At 39.6% G+C, this 21679-nt stretch overlaps 2 protein-coding genes across 4 annotated transcripts in view; one reads left to right on the forward strand and one right to left on the reverse strand.

Moving 5' to 3' along the window:
• LOC139458618 (interleukin 17-like protein) overlaps positions 1-3336 on the forward strand; it is a 3480-nt gene extending 144 nt beyond the window's left edge. The window contains exons 2-3 of the mRNA XM_071240041.1: positions 1913-2009; positions 2990-3336. Of these exons, the coding sequence (XP_071096142.1) occupies positions 1913-2009; positions 2990-3336 (444 nt within the window). The remainder of the gene's footprint in view (positions 1-1912; positions 2010-2989) is intronic.
• Positions 3337-6114: 2778 nt separating this feature from the next.
• On the reverse strand, positions 6115-20652 carry LOC139459853 (uncharacterized). Of its 3 annotated transcripts, XM_071241563.1 has the most exons (6): positions 20571-20646; positions 19786-19856; positions 18664-18791; positions 10500-10664; positions 7628-7756; positions 6115-7060 (listed from the first exon to the last, which is right to left on the reverse strand). In XM_071241563.1, exons 3-6 carry the CDS (start codon positions 18788-18790, stop codon positions 6900-6902), a joined length of 582 nt encoding a protein of 193 aa, XP_071097664.1. In that variant the 5' UTR covers position 18791; positions 19786-19856; positions 20571-20646; the 3' UTR covers positions 6115-6899. The 3 variants fall into 3 exon arrangements, with proteins under 3 accessions (XP_071097664.1, XP_071097663.1, XP_071097665.1); XM_071241562.1 differs by lacking the exon at positions 19786-19856 and having other exon boundaries at positions 20571-20652; XM_071241564.1 differs by lacking the exons at positions 19786-19856; positions 20571-20646 and adding an exon at positions 19705-19781.
• Between the last annotated feature and the right edge of the window lie 1027 nt (positions 20653-21679).

The raw sequence follows: 21679 nt of genomic DNA on the forward strand, positions 1-21679 counted from the left end.
TTCTGACTATAGAAACGAGCTTTTGCTACTAACGAGAGTGAAGTATACTCTCAACTCACTCACTCACTCACTCACTCACTCACTCACTCACTCACTTACCCACTCACTCACTCACTCACTCACTCACTCACTCACTTACCCACCCACCCACTCACTCACTCACTCACTCACTCACTCACTCACTCTAACATGTTATGGTACGGGGTCCCATGATGTACATGGATATATTTTTGCAACAATTTAGAGATCGCAACGTGCGCTTATATATATGTATAGAAATACATGTTAGAAAGCTTGTAGCAGCGGGTGCGCACTACATAATTACATTTATTGTTCCTAAATGTTATAATGACAGGGGCTTACTCTATGACAGGATATATCCTGCTACACTAACGGATTCTACTAACAGTCCATCTCCCGTCGTCCCATGGGCCCACGGGTGGTCCAAAGCGCCGCGATTCGCTTTGCATAGTTGCGTTCTTTAGTTATGTCAGGATCCGGTGGTGGTTGGTTTGAACCCAAGATTCGCCCTGATTATGTTTCTTGGTTTGTCAGCACCATGCCCTTGCTCGTGGGTCCCGCAAAAGTGGTAAATGTTTAAGACCTGCATCACTTCGGGCTTTACTCCCAGATGAAGTTTTCACGACGTGAAATTCACCCATTCAAACACAATCTTTTTTTCTGATATGTCATGGGTGTACGTTGGAACATCCATGTTCTGGCAACCGCATCAACTTGTAAGTAGATATTAATTTTAAAGTACCTCTTTGTCGAACCCGACCGGTAGGAAATTTCTATGCGAGATACTGAGTTCCAGGTTATGGATTATTCAAAATGGCGCAATATTTCTGGACAGTTAACCAAACTAACAACGACAACGATAGTGTATTGCGAAATTCAACAAATTGCTTATCTCTATGTATGTCACACATTTTGACGACATAATACTTCGTGACGTGATACTTTAGAAGCCACTCGGCTCGTTTCAATCCCACAGTTAGTGAGAGCAAGGTTCGAGCCATGGCCGAGTCATACTTAAAGATGTTCAAGATAGTACTTGTTGTTACCCTACCTAGCTCTCAGCATTAGACCGCCTCCGTGGTCTAGTGGTAGAGCGTCCGCCCGGAGAGCGGAAGGTCCGGGGTTCGATCCCCGGGCGCGTCATACCAAAAGACGTTAAAAGATGGTACATGTAATGTCTGGAGCTCGGCATTAAGGAGCTAAAACAAGGACTGGTCGGCTCGGAGTCAGTATACTGTGTCTGAGTGGGGTATTCATGTTAAACTGCAGCATGGTATCTCACTATCACTGGCATCAGTCCGGACTAGTACACACACACACACACACACACAAGCACACACAAACACACACGTACATGCACGTCGCTATATAAGTGGAATAATCTTGGACGCGACGTTACCCCCATTTCACCTTACCTCACCTCTCAGCATCAAAGTATGAGCAAGGAGTGTGATAGATAACATTGTGTTCACCAAAGTGTTCTCGGTTATATTGTCATTTCATTATGATAGATAACATTGTTTTACCAAAGTGTTCTCGGTTATATTGTCATTTCATTATGATAGATAACATTGTTTTACCAAAGTGTTCTCGGTTATATTGTCATTTCATTATGATAGATAACATTGTTTTACCAAAGTGTTCTCGGTTATATTGTCATTTCATTATGATAGATAACATTGTTTTACCAAAGTGTTCTCGGTTATATTGTCATTTCATTATGATAGATAACATTGTTTTACCAAAGTGTTCTCGGTTATATTGTCATTATGTCATAGCAGATAATATTGTTTTCAATGCACATGGTTTACCTCCTAACCTAAGAACTGATTCCAGTCAGTCTAAAGTGAAGAGTGTGTGTCTGTTCATGGTAGTATGTTGCTTGTTTCAGTGCCTGCTGAATAATGTGTCCATGGCAACCAATCCTTACTGTCCGTCCCGCCAATCACCACAACAGGATGAGTCGTATTACATTCTGCCTGGAATGGGTGAGTACCCCCCGACTCAAGTAACAATCTATTCAAATATGCACTTCTTGGCCAACCGTAACATAAGATTGGTTGGTTGGTTGGTTGGTCGGTTGGTTGTTTTGTTTTAATCCAGCTATATGACGGCGGTCTGTAAATAATCGAGTGTTGACCAGATAATCCAGTGATTGATATCACGAGCATCGATCCAAGCAATTGGGATCGATGACATGCTTCAACCAATTGAGCCAGCCTGATCACACGATCCCGTTAGTCGACTCTTACGACAAGCATACGAGGGTTGATTGATAAGGACATGATCACTGCACGTTCCCCAAGTTTCACAGACGTACAATTTAAATGACACAAGTGTTTAGTGGCTATAATTCTATGACATCGTGTCATGTCCACAACAAAACTCACTATTACGCAATTATCTGAGGCTCAGAACCTATCAATTAACCCTCGTTCGTACACAAAAGACGACAAAATGTCCCAAATATTGTCTTTTCACGTCGTTGTAGTATAACTCACTATAATCATGATCAGTACTTTTGAAACATGTAATGATATATCAGATATATCTGGCCTGTATGTTCTGCCCTTTTGTTCCAATGATTGCTGAAGTGAACAGCATAATTCGAGTATTTCTCCCACGTGAGGAACCAGGGTAGAATAGGTCTTCAGCAACTCATTCTTGTCGTAAGAGGCGAATAACAGAATCAGGATCGCTGACTTGGTTGATGCTTGGCATCGTATCCCAATTGCGTAGATCGATGCTCATGATGTCGACCACTGGATTGTCTAGACCAGACTCGATTATTTACAGACCCCTTTACATGAATCGAATATTGCTGAGTATCGCATCGTTAAACAACAAACAAACAAATCTCATACATCCCTGTAAAAAGCTTCGTATTAGAGTGACGCCACCATCTAAATCTATATAATACAGTGGATGTTCGAGTTGGCTTTAAACCTATCATTCCTTTCCTGTACAGAACACATAAGTCGCGGCCCAGGGCAAGTGTCCTATTTCCGAGGAATCCGCCAATGTCCGCGATCTCTGTCCAGACGCGGCTCCATGTGTCCAGTTCACTACGTCATTAACTACAACGCTGACCGCACGCCGACGTTGATCGTTGAAGCTAGGTGCACGTGCTCCAACTGCCGTAGCGGGACCGGCGTCACCCGGCATCGCTGCATGCCCGTGTACTACTACCGCGAGGTGGAGGAGATGGACCACATCGGCAGCTGCATCAACAAGGTCATCAGAAGGTTCACTGTTGGGTGTCAGTGCGCAGCTGCGGAAGATCGACCCACACACAGTGTGGTGTCGTCGCCTTAACTGTCTACATTATTTCCAAAGGCCAAACCTACAGTAGTTTCCCTTTTATGTATTGAATGTCGTTTATGTCGTCCAAAATGGTCTCCTTGTTGATTGGTTGTGTGAGTGAGTGAGTGAGTGAGTGAGTGAGTGAGTTAGATTAGCGCCACCTTTTAGCAATATTCCATTCGTGACCAGCTCGTGTTATTCTGGGACAAGCCGAATAGCGACATGCGGAATTATAAAGTGTGATTGAACACATTTAACTGTGTCTTGGGTATCTTTTTAGATGCAAGACATATGTAAAATCAAAAATTATTTCTGATGGATTCTTTGAAGAAGAACTTGAAATCATACGCGCATTCTGATTGGTTTGTCGTATTTTCGCACATAACATTCATCGATAGGGGGACGAGTCTTGCAGGTTACGGAAAGAGACGAGTGGTGACGAATGGCAATATTCCAGTAATATCACTGCCGGATAAACTGGAAATGGGCTCCACACATTGTACACATTTGGGGAACGAACCCGATCTTTCGGTGTGACGAGCGAACGCTTTAACCACTAGGCTACCCCACCGCCCCTCTCCTTGTTGAAGTATTTGTTGATGTTTGTATGTATTTATACTGACTAATGGTAGAATTCTTGTTCATAAATATTTGATCTCTGGTTTTAACATTGATGGATATTATGTTTATGTGTTTCATATTGCTTTTTAGACTGTTTCCTTACTACGAGACAAGTATGCCCCAGACACTCCTTCTGTATTCCCTGTATCAGGGGTTGACAAAACCTCTGCTGTGAGGACACTTCAGGTCCACACTGGACGAAAACTTCACCTTTACAAAAGGTTAAAAATGTAGACATATATGTTTGTAAATGAATGTAAATTTGGACTCAAAATTACGTAAAAGTATGAACTTTTGTACATATATATATATATATATATATATATATATATGTAAATGTAATATAGGCAATTGTTTTTGTCTTGTAAATTTCTTATTTACAACAATTGTTTAGTCTTGTAAATTTCATATTTACAACAATTGTTTAGTCTTGTAAATGTCATATTTGCAACAATTGTTTTAGCTTTGTATGTGTCATATTTCTCCGGTTTTGTCAACTGTATTTCTGAGAAATACCTGGAAAACACCACAAGCAATATTGTATGCTCCCATATCACTGCAATCATTATTTTTAGTGTCGTTTTGATGTTTGGATATTTTCAGCTGACTTGTCAGCAATATGATACAATTTAACCGCTCAATACATTATCGTGGAAATGTGCAATTTACTCATTCTCAAAAACATGACATAAATGCTGAATTGCTACGATGTTGAGAACAAACTTGTGTGATGTCATCAAATCGCGTGACGTCATAAGTTGATCATTTTCATAAATTACGTTAGGTTAACCTCCGTTGATTTCCCATGTGTTGATATTTCATGCAACGTTTATCTGGCCTGGTCTGGCCTGATTTAGCAATAATCTAGTTTTGGTGTAGTTTGCATTTTGTCTTTATCTAGTATTGACTAAGTCTTGAAATATGGCTGTACGCCATGCTACCGCGTATACCACATTGGTAAACTGTTGAGGAATATGTATTTGTCCTCTTATGTATATGTTCTCTACTTTGTCAAACTCACACACTAATATTAGATGTGGTGTTTGAAATATTCAATAGTTTTTGCATTGACAGAATAAATTATTTTTTGGCTATTTTAACTTCGTATTTTGAGTGACTATGTTGATTGCGTGTCGTCGTACCCCATCGGACTGGGGTGTTGATCATCTTTGATTTGTCTGGTCAACATTAGTTTATTTTCAGGCCTCATTGTTTAGTTTGAATAATGCTGAATGTGGCGTTCAACATCAAACGTAACAATGAGACTCATTCGTAATTATTCATCAGCTCACTAACACCTTCTGCTATACCTAGCCCATGGAGAACGTGTTAAGCTTTCAATTGTCAGTGTGCAAATAATGCATCTATGCATGCATTGTGGGAAGGTAAAGGAGCTCATCATACTTTTGAAATAAACGAGTTCACGATATTTTTTTAAATAAAGGAACTCAGCAAAATATTTACATTGAAGGCATTTAGCATACCTTTGAAGTAAAGGAGCTCGTCATACTTTCGCAATGAAGGAATTCGTCATACTTTAGAAATAAAGGACCTCATCATACCTTTGAAATAACGCAGCTCGTCATACTTTTGAAATAAAGGACCTCGTCATACCTTTGAAATAACGCAGCTCGTCATACTTTTGAAATAAAGGACCTCATCATACCTTTGAAATAACGCAGCTCGTCATACTTTAGAAATAAAGGACCTCATCATACCTTTGAAATAATGCAGCTTGTCATACTTTTGAAATAAAGGACCTCATCATACTTTCGCAATATAGGAATTCATCATACTGTTTAAATAACGCAGCTTGTCATACTTTTGAAAAAAGCAGCTTGTCATACTTTTGAAATAACGCAGCTTGTCATACTCTTAACACAAATCAGCTTGTCATACATTTGAAATAAAGCAGCTTGTCATATTTTTTAAAAAGAAACATTTATCTTACTTTTGAAATACAGCAGCGTGTCATACATTTGCAACAAGGGAATTCATCATACTCTTGCAGTAAAGGAACCCATCATACTCTTACAGCAAAGGAGCTCACCATACTTTAGCAATAACGGAGCTCACCATTCTTTGCTGTAAATGAGATCATCATACTTTCGCATTATGTCCTTGAAATAAAGGAAATCATTCTACTTTGCTGTTAAGAATATCATGCATCGTACTTTTACAATAGAGGAACTTACGCTTTTGCAACAAAGGAACGCATTGTACTTTTTACAGTAAAGCATTTCATCATGCTTTCGCAATACAGGAACTCATCATACTTTTGAAACAGTAAAAACTGCTACTTTTACATATCAGCCCTATCTGGAAACGTACATTTTATGATATTGATAAAGGTTTGTTCTTCTCGACAAAAGTTCTGTTTCAGGAGTGTAGTCGACAAGAAGCGTTAACCAACGGACACGTGACAATTTTACTTTTTAATGAGCATAATTTACATTATAATATACACATATTAATAATCAATTTTATCAAAATGTAACAAGACAATACTTCATCTGATATCTAATAATTTTTAAATATGTTAAGATTTGCGGTGACAGATACCGGAGGTGTTGTCATGGAGTACGACTCACCCCTTTACTATTTCTATTTTATCATAACTAATATAAAATACCTTCGGTTTTTTTTTTTATTACGAAATTTATATGTCCACCCACAACCTGCCTTTCCGCCCACCCTCCTCAAAACACACAAGATACACACTCATGATGTGAACACACCCCTTAAAACATCCTGGATCCGTCTCTGGATATTGCGATCTTCAGTTACATTATTATATTGAGCGTTATTATCAAAGTCATTTCAATTTTATAAATTAAGGCCTTTTGTATGTGAAACACGTCTTGAATTTTCCTCCGACACGTATTCTGTGTTTTTGTTTCAATCTCAACACGGAAGTCGTTCTTTTCGGTATATCCCCCAGTCACGTGGCGCCATCACATTGTCCCTTGTAGTACAATATACACAGTCAACAAGCCACACACAGCCAGTTTGATCCTCCACACGTCCACACCTATTACACTGTATGCACCATCGATCTCATCTTTGTCTATCTCCTTGGGTAAATGTGCGTCCAACTCCACCTTGCCCGGCTTGCCTGCGACAATAGAAACCACACGTATCAGGGAAAGTATTTTTAATGAAAGTCTTTGTTCAAGAAGTTAATCGAAATGAATAACTTTACACTCAGGTAATCTAAGCATAATGTTTACAATAAGTTCTGAAACAACAAATCGTTCACAAGATGTCCTGAAACATGGTATGGGTGTGGTACTGAGTGTTGTGAAAAGAGTGGCACATCTGGGATTCGAACCCATAATAATCGATCCTGAGGGAGCAACTCCACCGAATTGCATGGTCTACAGTGCCCGTGGTTATATAAATAAAGGTAACATAAATACACACATAACTTTAACCTAGATGCGAAACGGTAGTTGCTCGGCATTTACTATCCGACAGATACTGGACTCTCACGAAGAAGGTATCCGTTCATATGTATTCGTGGCTAGTAGTTGAAGTAGACAGTACAATCGGAGGAGTACAGAGCTACGGTGTCCAGTTTTCACCAATTGCAAGATAATGGTACGGGACAAGAAATGTAAGGAAACGTTGTGTTGAAGGAATAGATGTAGTATCCGTGTCAACCCTTCATCTTTGTACATACCCATTGGACCGCCATTACAGCCGCTGTGGCCACAGATGCACCACACCTCAAGGTAATAGGGATAACACCCTACTTTAGGCAGGGGGTCTGGTAGGAAGGGCTGGTTGTCCGTACATCCCCTGTATATCACTGTAAACAAACAGACAAATAGGTGAGGTGAGGTGAGGTGAGGTGAGGTGAGGTGAGGTGAGGTGAAATGGGGTTTAACGTCTCGTCCAAGATTATTGCACTTATACAGCGTGTGTGTGTGTGTGTGTGGCTGCTTGTACTAGTCCGGACTGATGCCCATTTATAGTGCTAGCTCACTGAGATACCATGCCGCAGTTTAACATGAATACCCCACTCAGACACAGTATACTGTCTCCGAGCCGACCAGTCCTTGTTTTAGCCCCTTAATGCCGAGCGCCAGACAGGGTAACAACAAGTAACATATTTTAACGTCTTTTGGTATGACGCGGCCGGGGATCGAACCCCGGACCTTCCGCTCTCCGGGCGGACGCTCTACCATTAGACCACGGAGGCGGTCTACAGACAAATAGCCTTGAGAGAACATCGTTAAGAACGTCAGTAGCTGGAAATAAGGCGAGCATCCTGATCGGTTGTATATACTCACCGCCAAAGAAATGCGAACCATAGAAACATGTCGAGAGCTATGTTTTTTTTATTGTGTGTTCTTTAACGCCGCACTCAGCAATATTCCAGCTGTAAGACGGCGGTCTGTAAATAATCGAGTCTGGACCAGACAATCCAATGATTCATATCATAAGCATCGATCCACGCAACTGGGGTGCGATGGCATGCATCAACCAAGTCAGCGAGCCTGACCACCCGATCCCGTTAGGCGCCTCCTAAGACAAGCATAGTCGACATTTACGGCAAGTATGGGTTGCCGAAGACCTATTCTAACCCGGCTCTTCACGGGAAAGAGAGCATTGTACATTAACTTGAGATGTTTTCAATGTGTACAAATTAATGACAAAACTAACAATCATTCAAGTGTCTTTATTCTTATCACGATATACTGAATGTTATTTCCAAACTTTACACTCTAATCCTGCACGAGACAAATGGTGCATCTCGAGTCAGGGATCTATGACGTCACACGTGATGCGTTCATGAGCGTTCACACAACATGACAGTATGTTCGTTTTTGCATCTAACCAATCTAATATATCTTGAAAATGAATAGTTCTTCATATATAAACCAACATGTATGGTAGCCGCGTTTCTTTTGGCGGTGAGTATAGGTAAACCATGAGTTCTGTTTATATCAAAGTGTGAATATCTCAAGAAATATGTCTGGTATCATATCGAGTTTATATAGTATATCTGGATGAGCGAGTGGATGAGTTTGGTTTAATGTAGCTTCATACAATATTTCAGTCACATAATGGCATGACAATTTCATAGGAGGAAGGTCCTCGGTGATAGAGCTCTTAGACATTCGCCACTTCTGTGAAACCCACAAGAGCGGGTATAGTGCTGACATTCCTATAAACCATGTAAGGCAAAGTATGATTCAAACCCCACTAAATATATAACGTACATATATATATATATATATATATATATATATATATATATATATATATATATATATATATATATATATATATATATATATATATATATATACATTCGCATATATATATATATATATATATATATATATATATATATATATATATATATTAACAGGTGACAGGTAAAAACATATTCGACTTTTTAAATGATATATGAACAAGCATAAAATATACTGGACTGCTGAAAAATAAACACAACAATTACATGTACCGTAAACTACGGTTATAACGAACTCGAAGGGGCCACTAATATTAGCTCGTTATAACAGTAGCTCGTTATAAGCATATGTACACCCAATGTCACGGACCCAACATGAGTTCGTTATATCCGCCGGTTCGTTATAAGCGTTTGTGTTATAAACGTAGTTTTTTTCTGTACTAGCAGGACGACTCTAGTATAAACCAAGTTCTCGTTAGTTAACAGAATGAGGAAGGTACCTAAACTATGTTAACCAGCATGTATGGTAGCCACGTACAAGCGGATGCGTACACGCCTACCAAATGGGATTCTGGGACAACGTAGGTCCCTTGCAACCCTTATTGAGAGAAGGTCTCCGGTGCCCCATGCAGATCCCCTTGTGGAGATTCCAGTACAGAACAGGTCCCCAGTACCCAATGCTTATCTCCCTATGGCGATTCCAGAGTAGAGTAGATCCCCAGTGCCTCATGCTTATCTCCCTTGTAGGAACTCCAGGGCAGAATGGGTTTCAGTGCCCCATGTACGTCTCCCTGTGGAGATGCGGGACAGAATTGATCCCTGGTGCACCATGCTTATTATTCTGTGGAGATTCCAGGACAGAATAGGTCCCAATATCTCCCTGTGGAGATGCGGGTCAGAATAGATTCCTGGTTCACCATGTTTATTTCTCTGTGGAGATTCGGGACAGAATAGGTCCTAATCTATCCCTGTGGAGATTCGGGACAGAATAGATCCCTGGTGCACCATGCTTATTTCTCTGTGGAGATTCCAGGACAGAATAGGTCCCAATATCTCCCTGTGGAGATTCGGGACAGAATAGATCCCTGGTGCACCATGCTTATTTCTCTGTGGAGATTCCAGGACAGGATAGGTCCCCGGTCCCCAGTGCCCCATGCTTGTCTACATGTGGAAATGCCAGGACAGAATAAGTCATCAGTACCCATGTGTGGGTGTGTTTGTCAATTTACAGAGATGGTAGGATCCGTTCTCATTCAATCAACCATGTGTGTGTGAATCAATTGTTTCCATACCGCTCAGATACAATTGGACTATTTCTGACTGGCTGCGGCGTCAAACAACATTCACTCACGGTCAGGGTTCTGGTCATCTGTCCTGGTGTAGCAGCTTCCGGTACAGTTGATCTTCCACGTCCACGGACCCACGGAGCCGTTCTTGGGACAGTGCGGCTGGTACACGCCCTCCACTATGTTGAAGCACTCGTAGCAGACTATCTGGCCCTCGGCAGCATTGAACTCTAAAACAAGAAAAGTTATGATAATTATAATCATTGAGAGTACTTTATAGTAGTATCATGATTGTTTTCAGTAGTAGTAGTAGTAGGTAGTAGTAGTAGTAGTAGTAGTAGTAGTAGTAGTAGTAGTAGTAATGCTATTAGTAGTAGCAGTAGTACCCGTGAAGATCCGGGTTAGAATTGATCTTCGGTAGTAGTGGTAGTAGTAGTAGTAATAGTAGTTATGGTAGTATCTGTGGTGGTAGGGATGTTGGTGTGGTACTTGTAGTAGTTGTTGTTGTAGCAGTGGTAGTAGTAGTTGACGCAGCAGCAGGACTAGTAGTAGTAATGGTAGTAGTGGTGGTGGTAGGGGTATTGGTGTGGTAGTAGTAGTAGTAGTAGTAGTAGTTGTAGTAGTAATAGCAGCAGCAGTAGTTGTAGTTGTAGCAGCTTAAGTTGTAACAGCAGCAGTAGTAGAAGTAGTAGTAGAAGTAGTAGTAGTAGTTGTAGTGGTAGTAGAAGTAATACTAGTAGCAGTTAAAGTAGTAGTAGTAGTAGTAGTAGTAGTAGTAGTAGTAGTAGTGGTAGTACTGGTAGCAGTAGTAGTAATTGTAGCAGTGGTGTTGGTAGGGATATTGGTATGGTAGTAGTAGTAGTAGTAGTAGTAGTAGTAGTAGTAGTAGTAGTAGTAGTAGTAATAGTAGTAGTAGTAGTAGTAGTAGTTGTTGTTGTGGCAGTTGTAACAGTAACAGTAGAAGTAGTAGTAGTAATAGTAGTAGTAGTAGTAGTAGTAGTAGTAGTAGTAGTAGTAGTAGTAGTAGTAGTAATAAGAAAATAGGTCCCAAACAATCTGTGCTTGTCGTTGGTGGCGACTAAATGTCCGGCACTCTGTGATATGTCTACCAATATCTGCCCATATCCATTACCTCCCAGTACGCATGCTCTGTAGGTTATCGATCATAAACTTTGAATTTGATTGAAAACAAACATAATGAAGTAAAACAGTCTACTGTAAAGATTGAATGTCTGACTCACATATTAGAAAATTATTCATCACACTGGAGACACACCCACCCCATGACAATTTTACAGTTCAGGTTAAAGAAACTGATCAAAGTGTTGATCTAAAATACCAACGACGCAGAAAACCTCCGTCAGAACTGGAGCCTCGCCAACACGCCAACTTAAAGGTTTTTTTAAGCATGGCCACAGAGAGGCTCGTTTACTGTTATACACACATCTTCGCCGACTTTTTTTGACGAGACGAACATAACCGCCCAGTGTTTCGTCTTCGCAGTATGTATCAGCTCAATAGTCCACAAGGACATACAGCAGGTCGCCCTCCCACCATTGTCTGGCGAACGGTTTTTCCGCACGCCTGTTTGTCGTGTCAACAAAACCCCACACACGTGTCATACGGCCTGACACTAAAGGCGTACCTCATGTGAATGTTCTTATTGGCCACGTGCAGATCCTTTCGACCAATTTAAGAAACCACCCTGTCACTACGTGATGTGTATATGATTTTTGGTCGTGCGGCCGCCTCCGTGGAGAGAGCGTCAACCTGGAAAGAAAAGATCGGTGATTCGACCCCGGGCACGTCACACAAAGACGTTAAAAAGATGGCACTTGTTGTTACCCTGCCTGGCGCTCGGCAATAAGAAGATAAAACATGGACTGGTCTGCTCGGAGTCAGAATACGGTGCCTGATTTTGTGTATCCATGTTAAACTGCGGCATGGTATCTCAGTGAACTAGAATTAAATAAAACCGTCATTAGCCCGATCTGGTAAAAGCAGACACACACAGGATCGCACGCGCACGCTCGTCCCTATATAGTACCACGCTTTTGAACCCGACGTTAACCCTTATTTCACCACCTCACCTTTTTGACGCTGGGGAAACACAGTACATAATTACGATACGGTCATATATAAATATAAGGATACAGGATCGTTTTGAATTACGGTGTCTAATCTCACTTAACATTATACAAATGTAAGGGACAATTTATACTTGTCATCGTATCTCAATTGCGTAGAGTGCTATAATAGGCGACTATGCTTATCGAACGAGGCGACTAACGGGATCGGGTATACCCAGTCAGGCTCGCTGACTTGTTCGATGCATGTCATCCTATCCCAAATGCACGGATCACGGGTTGGATTATCTTGTTCAGGCTCCATTATTTACAGACCGCAGTAATAGCTGGGATATTGCCGACTGCGGCGTTAAACAACAAACAAACAAACAACCAGATAATAATGTGATTATCACGGATTTGGATTATCTAGTCCAGGCTCCATTATTTACAGACCGCCGCCATATAGCTGGATTATTGCTGAGTGCGGCGTTGAACAACAAAGAAAGAAAGAAATCATTTTGCCTTTCGACCGACTTACATTAATGACGTTGTCCCATGACGTCATAATCATTTGCATTCGGGATCAGGTAACCTAGTGGTATAGGCCGTCGCAAAATGCAGTGCAAACTTGTGTGCCGCAGCAATGCCAGGATCTGATGATATCGGGTTCGACTCCCTGATTAATATCCTTTGAATATTAGCACAATATTGTGTCGCAGTGGGCTGTTTCCTGTATTATGTTACAAGCAGTGTCGCGTCATACAAAAAGACGTTAAAATATGGTACTTGTTTTTACCCTGCCTGGCGCTCGGCATTAAGGGTCTTAAACAAGGACTGGTCAGTATACTGTGTCTGAGTAGGGTATTTATGTTAAACTGCGGCATGGTATCTCAGTGGGCTAGGACTATTAAATCGGCATTAGTCCGGACTACCACAAACACACGCACACGCACACACACACACACACACACAAACACACACAAACACACACACACACACACACACACACACACACACACACACACACACACACACACGTGCATACACGTCGCTATAAGTGGAATAATCTTGGACGCTAAGTTGATTCCCATTTCACCTCACCTGCAAGCAATGTTCAAATACAAAAGTAGACAGTCAACCAAACCCACTCACTCAATCACTCACTCTTGGAAGACTTATACAGGTCATAGTCGTATATAACTCTATGCTAGGGTCCTCGGCAAGTATTGTGAGTTCCAAACCCGCAGACAATATTAATAATGTCAATTTCGCAAAAATTGAGCTATTACTTTTATATTAATCCAACACGCCGTGATATACTGACATACTGTTCATTCTCGCTTTTCTTAAAAAATACAATTTGAATATGACGGTTGCAGGAAAACAATGGATACATAGTAAAGACTCATTTTTTGCGCAAACGTCTATTCATGAAATAATGATGAAAGGTCGTGTCGACCCGCGGGAGCATTCGTTGTACGAGATGAGTGTCTTTGATTACCAGCTGCCTTGTTGACACAGTGGGCTTTCAGGGGTGCCATCCACTTGTCAAATATGTCACGTATCTCTTCAACCGAATTTTTCACTGGCTGATTTTTATATCGTTAAATCTTTCGAGGTTGGCTGTCAAGTTCCAACACCTAGGTATTAATTCCAGACTCTTTCACTTTGGTATAAATTGCCCATTGGGTTATTCAGATTATGTTATTGTTTCCCTGTTAACCGCCACTGTTTACTGAGCGCCCCATACACGCAGTCTGTCGAGCATGTTCGCTATCAGACATGTTCCCTTTTTACTGCTGTATCAGATCTTGATGTTTAATGTCGGCTGAAACTCAATACCTGCGTAAAATATATGACAAACAAGCTCGGAAAGATACCCGGCGACGGCCATTGATCGGTAGACATGCGCACTCACTGGCAGGAAGTGGTTCAAAGGTTATTGGTGACGTACACTCATCGCACAGGATGTTAGATTGGGGAGAGTTACGTGGTATTTTCGAAGGCCATGTCGTCATTTTGAGTCTATCATGAGTAAGCCGCCTCCGTGGTCTTGTGGTAGAGCGTCCGCCCGGAGAGCGGAAGGTCCGGGGTTCGATCCCCGGCCGCGTCATACCAAAAGACGTTAAAAGATGGTACTTGTTGTTACCCTGTCTGGCGCTCGACATTAAGGGGCTAAAACAAGATGGTACGTGTTGTTACCCTGTCTGGCGCTCGACATTAAGGGGCTAAAACAAGGACTGGTCGGCTCGGAGTCAGTATACTGTGTCTGAGTGGGGTATTCATGTTAAACTGCGGCATGGTATCTCAGTGAGCTAGCACTATAAATGGGCATCAGTCCGGACTAGTACAAGCAGCCACACACACATACACGTGCATGCACGTCGCTATATAAGTGCAATAATCTTGGACGCGACGTTAAACCCAATTTCACCTCACCTCACCTATCATGAGTAATGGCTTCTGTTCATTATCGGTGATGAAGCCAGTTTAAGAGACAAAAATAGTCTTGTTGCTCATGACGTAATGATGCCATGCTTGAAGAAGGTGATTAAACAATGGCGTACGTGTGATGACAAGCTGTTTATTTTAACATACTACAACGTTCTACGTTGTGAAGTATACAATGTTGTTGTGTTATGTCGACATATTACTATGACAATATGCTACAGTACTCTACATTGTGAAGTATACAGTTTTAATATTTTGACAAGTTACAACACTGTTTATTGTAACGGTATACAATGTTATTTTGACATACTACAACAATGGTTATTGTGAAAGTATACGGTTTGATATGTTAACAAGTTACAACACTGTTCATTGTAACGGTATACAATGTTATTTTGACATACTACAACAATTGTTATTGTGAAAGTATACGGTTTAATATGTCAACAAGTTACAACACTGCTAATCGTATCGCCATACAGTGCTATTTTGACATACTACAACAATGTTTATTGTAAATTTATAGTTTAATATTTTAACATGTTACAATACTGTCTATTGTAAAATGATACAATGGTATCACCGTTCAACGTAACAGTAAACAATGTTATTTTGACATGCTACAATACTGTTTATTGTATAGCACACAATGGTGTTTATATGACATGTTTAAACATTGTTCGATGTAAAAAGATGCAAGGCTGTTGTTTTGACATGCTACAACACAAGTTATTCTAAAAGTATACAGTTTAATATTTCAACATGTTACAACACTAATCATTGTAACGGTATACAATGTTATTTTGACATGCTACAATACTGTTTATTGTAAAAGCATACAATGTTGTTAATATGACATGTTACAACACTGTTTCTTGTAAAGGTATACAGTTTAATATTTTAACATGTTACAACACTGTTAATTGTAAGGGTATACAATGTGATTTTGACACGGTATAGCGTATACTGTTTATTGTAAAACCTTACAGTGTTCCCATTTTCACATGCTACAACACTAGTTATTCTAAAGGTATACAGTTAAATATTTCAACATGTTACAACACAAATCATTGTAACGGTATACAATTTTATTTTGACATGCTACAATACTGTTTATTGTAAAAGCATACAATGTTGTTAATGTGACATGCTACAACACTGTTTCTTGTAAAGGTATACAGTTTAATATTTCAACATGTTATAATACTGTTAATTGTAACGGTATGTTATTTTGACACGGTATTATGTATACTGTTTATTGTAAAACCTTACAGTGTTCTCGTTATGACATGCTACAACACTAGTTGTTCTAAAAGTATACAGTTTAATATTTCAACATGTTAATCATTGTAACGGTATAAAATAATTTTTTTACATGCTACAATACTGTTTATTGTAAAAGTATACAGTATATACTATAACATGTCACAACACTGTCCATGGTAAGGGTATACACTGTTTTGAGAAATGGAACAAAACTGTTTATTGTAAAAGCATACTGTTTAATTTTTTAACATGTTACAACACTGTTAATTAAAACGGTGTATAATGTTATTTTAACATGTTACAACACTGTTCATAAAAACGGCATATAATGTTATTTTAACATGTTACAACACTGTTCATCAAAACGGTATATAATGTTATTTTAACATGCTACAACACTGTTCATTGTAACAGTATATAATATTATGTTTACATGGTATAATACCGTTTATTGTAAACGCATACAATGTAAATGTATACAATGTTGTTATTGTGTCATGTTACAACACTATTCATTGTAAAATGATGATACACCACTCTTTTTTGTACAAAAAATATACACTATTAATATTATGACATGTTACAACGCTGTCCATTGTGAAAGTGTGACACCTGACTCTGGGCTCGATCACCGGCCGCGACAGTGATAGAAGTAGTACTAGAAGCAGTGATAGAAGTAGTGAGTGAGTGAGTTGGGTTTAACGCCGCTTTTAACATTATTCCAGTTATATCGCGGCGTGTCAGCTTAATGTGGGAGGAAAGCCCGAAGTGATGCAGGTCTCAGACGTTTAGCACTTCGGTGAAACCCACGAGCACGGGTATGGTGTTGACAAACCTAGAAACATAATTGGGGCGAACCGGGATTCGAAAGCAGCAGTAGTAACAGCAGAAGCAGTAGCAGTATTAGGAACAACGTCAGTCGGGAAGCTTATCCCCCTCCCCTGCCCCTTTAATCCGCCCTACACAGGTACAACGAAAAGTTAAAGCGACCGCCTAATTACATCCTGACCATGAACTGAGCAGTGTCTTGACGACCAGGCTGACAGCGATCTTTTTTTCCCCTTTGAATTCGAAATCAGGCTTCCATACCTCAAAGTAAGATAAAAACTCTAGTCACTTCGATTTATCATATTTGTGATGGACTTAACATACTCGACAACCCAGGTCAGGGATGAAGGGGTTTGCTGCAGAAGAGGATGAATTGGTTTGTTTTGTGTGTTGGCCAAGTTACTCAAATCCCCTGCTCCGCGACCTCGCCCCCTTTACAAACACAGCCTCTGCTGGGATTCCGGAAACAACATGGCGGAAGGCTCGTAGTGGAATTTGCCGCTTTCTGGCACATTTGCGACTGATTCGAAATATGAAACATGTCACTGTTTTCATTTTTCAAGTTATGTTAGTCACATGTTGCAAATGTCTCGTACGTGATTCGTAATGCAATGCAGACATTGTTATGGGGAAACAATGTCGTGAAGCAATTATGGGGAAGATATTCGTCGTGACGGTCATGCGTAATGGTCACAACCAATACGACTCTTCTCTGTAACGTCAGTCATTGTCAACAATGCCATGGATTGTGAAATCACATCACAATCTAGTCACAGTAATATAGGGTTTTATCTTGGAGCGATCGGTAACACGTCAAATCAAGGCCATCTTGTGTGAGTATTTTTGTACTGAATTTTTCGAATGGATATAACTAAATGTACCAAAGTATCATTTTGGTATTTTTGATCGAAAATCCCAATAAAAATATTTTACATAATTTAATTTTAAGTGGATTTGCCTAAACTAAACTGTCGCGTAAAAGAAAGTATATACTTGAAAATTGGATTTGACCCCCAAATTTACTAACGTTATCAAAACGTTATTCGGATGAAAACAGTAGCCGAAACACTGCAAACTTTAAGGTAAAAAACATAACTAAAATACCCGCATCAAATAATGACCATCAAATAACCATTTCTTGTTTGTTTTATGTTTCGCTACCGTAAAACACATGGGTGCATGTTTACTGTCTTGTGCCAGGCAAACTAGTAAGCAGAGTATAATTACATACACACTGGACAGACGTACAGACATACAGAGTTCAACGCGACCACTAGTCCATTAATCCAAGACCAGAGAAAAGCTCTAAGGACTGGTACTTTTCCCAAAAGATGTTGCGCTCTTACATAACAACTAGTCCGAAAATAATTTCAGCAGAATTGCTTAAGCACATGCGCACCCCGCCATGATGTCATATAAATTCAATGTGAACAAAACAAACAAAAGAATATGCAGAAAACAGAAGTTATGCTGTATCATGTTCCTCAATACCAATAACAGAGATTCCTATCACCTCCATCACAGGGGTTTGCTTATGAACAAACCCCGAAACACTACCAATGCACATTCGTACTGTAAATGAAATACAAAAATAATCTATCATTTTGGTACTTACCATCAGAGGTTGCAGGGATCGAGGCAAACGTCAGTAGAACCAAAACAACGGTAGAGAAAGTCGTTGTAAGATGAGTCCTGGTCGCCATATCAACAGCGACTGATAGCCCGCCGTCGCATATCCGCATCCTTTAACACATGGCATTAGTTGTTTAGCAAAGATCATCAGTTTGTTTACTCTTTCTTGTTCGAGCAGCGGCGAGGGTAAATTTGCATTGGGTTGGTTAACATTGTATCCAAGTCAAAAATAGATCAGCGTGCACTGTTTACACATCAACATCAACAATCACTGGCAAATCTCCGATTTCAAAGGAGTAATCCTATTTAATTCGTAGATTTAAGATTTACACCACGATTGGAGTTGTATTTGTCAAATTTGGAGTCGTGTGAGGGACAGAAAGTGTTGTTTCCGAAATGATTCCCAAGTTCGTCTATTTCCTGTGAATCGTGACTTCTTAACTTTGTAAATTTAAAAAACAAAGATAACAAATATTGCTGTGTAATTAATACTACAAGGAAATTAAACACAAATACAGAGGCCCAGATTAAAGTTTTTCCATATATCTTTGGGAAATATCTACTAATGATATTTTTATCTTCTTGATAAATGTACACGATACCACCAATGCCAACTGGAGTGAGTGAGTGAGTATGGTTTTACGCCGCTTTTAGCAATATTCCAGCACTATCACGGCGGGTGACACCAGAAATGCAGGCCAACTGGAATTTACAAGTATATTCTGTATGTTTATCAGGGTGAGTGAGAATGGTTTTACGCCGGTTTAGCAATATTTCAGCACTGGACACCAGAAATAGGATTCGCACATTGTACCCGTGTGGGGAAGCGAACCCGGGACTTCGGCGTGACGAGCGAACGATTTAACCACTAGGCTACCCACTCCCCCTCTCAAGGTAGTACTGAGTCAGATCATAGGATACACAGAAGCAGAGGTAGCAACTGAAAGGGTTATCAAATATTGTCATGAAACGGTTACAAAACATGTAATTTAATCATTGACCAATGATTTATATGAGTATGTACCTTGTGGAGAAGAAAACAAATGTGTTTCGTCAGACCATTAATACAGAATACCAAAGAAGGACATTAGTCTGTCATACAGACCCTAGCACAAATATATCCAATACAGCCCTTGGAAGTCTCTAATATTTGGCAAGTCTAGATTCCTGGAGTATCTGAAAATGAAGAAACTTCACTAAGCACCTTTTTATTATATTTTATGAATAATTACTTTAAGTTAACAACTGTTATTTCTGTCAAATATGTTCATTTCAGAGACTAGAAGTTAGTGTAGGACATAATTATATAGTAACAGGAGGGGAGATGTTTTCTAAGCGTACATAAACACATATATTCATAGTCAACAGTGACTGAAATATAAATCTCATGATAAGGGAGCATCCATTTGATTTGCATGGGGGGAAAGTGGAGGGGGTTAATTTTCAGAACACTCTATTTTTCCCCATCTATATCCAACAAACTATTTATTTAATGAGCACATCACAAAATCTCTTCATGTTCACTATTAACACAAACATTTTGACTTTTGGGCATTTTCCACAAGGCAAAATATTCATGTTGTTCAACACTGCCAACAAACTATTCATTTTGGGCATATTTCTGAACAATCTATTCATTAAAAATCCTCCCTAACTGATAATCATTGTTACTCATAATATCATATCGAAATGTTGTATGTGTTTGAAATATAAATCTAAAATTAATAAAAATTAAAAAAAGTCAAAATGGGTGTTTTGAACGACAATACGCTTTCCAACGTTGAATAATACATAACTTTATAGTAATATTTGCTAAAAACATGACATGATAAAAAGTTACTCTTGAATTCAATTCTGTATGCAACATACATTAGTTTCAAATTGCAGTACCTTGTGTGTGTCAGCCCGTTTCTCCCTCTTGATTCTCGATATACATCCCGACAGGTGTTGAAGTGTCACTGGTTAATTCCACACCCGAATTCCATGTATATTTACTTACCTACGTAGGGCTAGGTGTGCACTGCAATAGTCACGTGTGGACAGGCTAGCAGGGGCAAAGCGCATGCGCCAAGAACAATTCTTGGACGTGACCTTTAATTAACGATGAAATCACACATAATCTGCGCATGTGTCACTCCTTCCCATTGTGAAAGTGAATGTGTTGGTCGTGTTTCAATGTAATTGTTGGTACGGCCTACTCAGAAACCGGCTGAGGACACATTCAAGTTTGCCATGTCAAGCTGTCTAATGTATATCAATAAATTATTAGCAGTTAACAATTACCCGTATTAAACAGCTCCATACAAAAAGGGAAAAAAAACATTTCCATAGGTTCATAAGAAATCTCCGAGTCGAGTGTACGATTTATTAATACATTTATCACAAAGACTCGACCTTGACTGAAACTGACAACAGACAGTTAATCTGATTCAGATTCTGTCATTCTCCAATAATCAAAACACAGTTGATAGTAAGCATGTAAGTATAAAATGGGTTTCAAGACGACTGAATATATATGGTTGTTATTATCAAGTTAGATTTTATTTACATGCGTCCGAAACCGACAGCTGTTTTCGTTCTCTGCGAATAAATTGCATTGGATATTCTCCGGATTTGATATATTCGGACAGTTTCGACCAATATGATGACGTCACGCTATTGTTCTTGCAATGGAGTCTGAGCCAGGAGTTCTGGCCAATGTGGACGTGCATTCTGTGCAAGTAAAACTGACACAATTACAGGTCATTATGCAAAATTATAGAGAAATTATAGATCAACCATAACTAGGTTTAAGTCTTAAAATTCACTCGAATTTGTTGATTCCGCAGTTTCTCATGACTTCTCAATTTATATTTTACATAAAAGTTAAAGTGAAAGAACTTCGTCGGCTGGTATGTTTGTTTGTTTGTTTGTTTGTTTGTTGTTAAACACTCAGCAATATTCCAGCCATATGACGGCCGTCTATAAATAATCGAATCTGGATCAGACAATCCAGTGAT

The sequence above is a fragment of the Haliotis cracherodii genome, unplaced genomic scaffold (genome assembly GCF_022045235.1).
Source record: "Haliotis cracherodii isolate W230 unplaced genomic scaffold, xgHalCrac1.p SCAF_13, whole genome shotgun sequence".
NCBI lineage: Eukaryota > Metazoa > Mollusca > Gastropoda > Lepetellida > Haliotidae > Haliotis > Haliotis cracherodii.

What these genes read in the sequence shown, in the direction of transcription:
- LOC139459853 (XM_071241562.1), bottom strand. Translation starts at nt 18,790, where the DNA reads ATGCGGATATGCGACGGCGGGCTATCAGTCGCTGTTGATATGGCGACC. An exon ending in GATCCCTGCAACCTCTGATG is followed by an intron (nt 10,665 to 18,663) that starts GTAAGTACCAAA and finishes TTCTTGTTTTAG; the next exon opens with AGTTCAATGCTGCCGAGGGC. An exon ending in AGATGACCAGAACCCTGACC is followed by an intron (nt 7,757 to 10,499) that starts GTGAGTGAATGT and finishes GTTTGTTTACAG; the next exon opens with TGATATACAGGGGATGTACG.